At 36.7% G+C, this 3,595-nt stretch overlaps 1 protein-coding gene across 1 annotated transcript; it reads right to left on the bottom strand.

The window, feature by feature from the left end:
- Positions 1 to 1,131: 1,131 nt before the first annotated feature.
- Positions 1,132 to 2,077, bottom strand: LOC136117812 (Golgi-associated plant pathogenesis-related protein 1-like). The gene is made up of 4 exons (XM_065868791.2): positions 2,012 to 2,077; positions 1,701 to 1,808; positions 1,413 to 1,636; positions 1,132 to 1,357 (listed from the first exon to the last, which is right to left on the bottom strand). Exons 2-4 carry the CDS (start codon positions 1,764 to 1,766, stop codon positions 1,246 to 1,248), a joined length of 402 nt encoding a protein of 133 aa, XP_065724863.2. The 5' UTR covers positions 1,767 to 1,808; positions 2,012 to 2,077; the 3' UTR covers positions 1,132 to 1,245.
- Positions 2,078 to 3,595: the final 1,518 nt, after the last annotated feature.

Below are 3,595 nucleotides of genomic sequence, written 5' to 3'. Positions count from 1 at the left end.
CACCTTTTACAAAAAATCAAGGACCCTCTGGAAAAATAGTGTTGATACCCATGTAAAACTGATTGATAACAGTTTATTGTTTGCTTAAAGCCGTGCACATTGCATGTTTACATTTCGGAACTATAATTGCCAAAATGTAGAGTCGAACCACCCCGGCAAAAAACTGAACCCTCGTCGCCCAGTCCATTTGACTTTGTTCAAATTGAGCTGCCTACTGTGCGCTTCTATTTGTTTATACTTATTTCGTTTTCACACCCCCTTGCGGGTCTTCCTATTCTTACCAGATCCACCCCGCCATTCGCAGTCTCATCATCATCATCATCATTCGTTTGAACTTGGAATCGGTCTCAGGTTACTTTGTTTTCCTTGGGCTCCGTTGTTTGTTTTTGTTTCCGTTTCACTTTTCGTGGGGTTTGTTTGTCATTTTGAAAAATGCGTTTTGCAGTTTTTTCAAAATTCAATTGTGGACGGCCGCAGTCCTTTGTAAAAATCAAACCACCCCTCTAAGGTATCAGCCTTTCCTCGACCTTATCTCCATCCTTCACCGGCTTCAACTCCCCCTGCGGCTAATAACGTCCTCGTCAGTTCCGGCAGCTCAGTCCTGACACCCCACCTATAGAAATACGGAGTCCTTCTTGTGCTTTTCGGTGTCACCAAATTATGGTTGAAATTTTAACACAAATTTGTTTGCCAGCGTTCTTAGCACAGCGGGATGTCCCCCACCTAAGAGCTGGGTCTTCTCAAATTTTTTTTAAACTGATTTTTGAAAGCTTTCCTTCGTAGTTTGTAGTTTGTCGTTAAATTAATTCAAAAAACTAATTGATGCCAACATCGATAGATATGTATTATAAAGAGCTAATTTTTAAAAGCTATTTTGAGGGAAAAAGACTGCTAGAATCCTACAAGTTATTATATCTTTAAATCAACGAAATCATCATATCCTAATTAAGGAAAATTTGTCTTTCTACTTTACGAGTATGTTTATTTATAAGGTTGGTTTTCAGAACCACAATCTCTGAAGTAATTGTAAAATGTTTTTGTCAGTCAGACTTTTATAATTTCCAGAACCATAAATGTTACAAACGATAAATTATAAAAATGCATTTATTAGTAAGAACGAAATCTTTTATTTTCTGATTATTTTCAACAAAACTAATAAAAATTTAAAGTATAGCAATGCTAATAGTATTCGTTAATACAATATGTACAATGTACATCAGTGAGGGTACGGCATTATTTACTGTGTTAGTCACGTTGATTCCTCCGTTTCTTATTAGGAAAAGCTACGTTCTTCTTGAACTGGTTTTTAATATTGCCAGGGGGATTATAGTTGCACACAACATAGATGTCGTCTCCCCTATAAAAAAATGATCAATAAAAATTCGTGTATTTCCGCTGTATAGATTTTTTACCTTCGGGCAACACCGACGCCCAACTCACTGGTACTCTTCCACACCAACTGAGTGAAGTGCCCAGTCTGCTTGCTGAACGAGGGGTAATTCCAGTTGTATTCCGAAATCTCGTTATACCAAGCTCTAACTACATCAGCGGGATTTGGATTTGTCAGGCTGGTCCAGTAGAGATTTTCTCCATATCCATTGGTGCTATGCTGCCTTCGGTTTGTAGCCATCAATGTCTAAATAATTGGAACAATGTATTAGAAAAAGTTTCAAATTCTTAAAAATTTCGGATGATCTTACATAAGCCCAATTAGAGGCCACTTCACTCAGCTTGCGGTTCAGAGTTAGAGGTGGAGCGTTATGCATGGCCCGATAATAATTGTGGGCATTGAGAACTCTTTGACTAAACTGAAATTTTTAAGTAACAATGTTTAAAAAAATTATTTACATTTCTTTCGTTGATTACTTATAGTAAATCTTATTTGTTTTGACATAACTGTATGAACATCGTCAAAATTAAGTATAACTGTTATTATTTGAGAATAGAATAGAGATTAGGTATATGGAAACTGTATTTAATATGTGGGTATTAAATAATACTATAATATTACCGAAAGCTTCGCTTGGACGCAGCTCTGTAGCACCACTGATAATAAGATGAAAGAAAATATACCTGAAAAATGGTTTTCAAAAGATTTTAAACTTTTCGTAAGATAATTTGTTTATTTTAGTTTAAAAAACACCAAACAAGTTTACCTTTAACTGCCATTGTACAGAATTAATTTTCAGTAAAAGCCTGATCTTAATTCAGCTATGAATTTTGAAAGTTAGTGTATACTTTTTTTATATTTTATTTTTATTTAAATAGCTTCGAACTGTCGCTGGTACTTTTCGATGGAAACTGAACTCTTTTGAATTCGGAAAGGGCTTTTATATCAGTTTGGTTACAAAGACTGAATAATCTCTAGTCATGACGTGCAGAAATTGCAGTTAAACATATGCAACAAAAATGACTAAGAAATGTATTTTTTTTTAACTTTCCAATATTAATATCTTCTTGAAGGCACTTCCTGTCATTCTAAATATTATTGAGTATGAAAGTAAATTCCCAAAATTAAAAAAAGCATTAATAAAGTAAGCAGATAAAGCATGACGCTAGGGTTTTTCTGAATAGCTTCTTAAACAACTTTCTGAATTGAAATATGAAGCGGAATTCGATAGTTATTGGCAAGTAACGGCTTTAAGTAAAATATGTCTCCAATTTGACAAATTTGAGCTATATAAATAATTCCTCAGTATACTAACGTGAAAACAAAAAGCAGGTTGAATCGTAAGATCGGACGCTAACCGATTTCCCCAAACTTACCAAAAACGGGGTCTGTGTCGATTCAATTACGATAGTTATCTTTCGCATTCCCAGCGATGGTAAATCAATCCGTATCTGAATTAAGCCCCGAGGTGGGAACATTGGAGTTCGTATTGTCTCTAATCCTTTGACACGTAATCCCTCACGCGTTCCGGGATCTTTTCCGGGCCTACCCCGTTCTATTTACTCCGGGGAGGTGGACACTTGCGCTCCATTTGTCATTTTCATAATGGGTGCAGAGTAAGTCGGTGGGAGCGTGTCGTCGAGGCCATATCTCTCGCGGATTACAAAATGAGACGGAGACGCGACTCCGGTGGCACGTGACTGACTGAAGGAGGAGAGTCAGATTGAGATCACTATCGGACGGAACACGGATATTTATGTTTACCTAAGACGGGGCATTAGCCAACGGCCTTCCTTCCCGAGTCAAATGATACGTAAACCAAGTCGTTAAAGGTTGCCCCGTCCCCGGAATTACTTCTGTGAAAGTGACACTGCGCCACAAAGTTCAGCCCTAGGATTAACTTTGTCATCTTCCGAGTCCTCTTGATAATTTATATACATTTTATAAAAATATAAAGGGAGATTATAAAAAATTTAAGATGAACCATCTTTCACAGCTTAAGTGTAAAAATAAAATCATTATGCTGGTTTTGGCTAAGATGTCTAATAATATTAAGATATTTCATCTCCAGGACAGGCCATGTAGTAAAGCTTAAGCTAATATCTTGTCAAGTGTAATTTATGCAAATGGCCCACATGTAACCAATAAGAACTGGACTTAAGCTCAGTTCAAAAGTGTGTATGGCTTGGCGACTGTCGGTTCTCA

This window comes from Drosophila suzukii, chromosome 2L (genome assembly GCF_043229965.1).
Source record: "Drosophila suzukii chromosome 2L, CBGP_Dsuzu_IsoJpt1.0, whole genome shotgun sequence".
NCBI lineage: Eukaryota > Metazoa > Arthropoda > Insecta > Diptera > Drosophilidae > Drosophila > Drosophila suzukii.
Note: the sequence above shows the minus strand (reverse complement) of the source record. Positions and strands in the feature narration are given on the sequence as shown.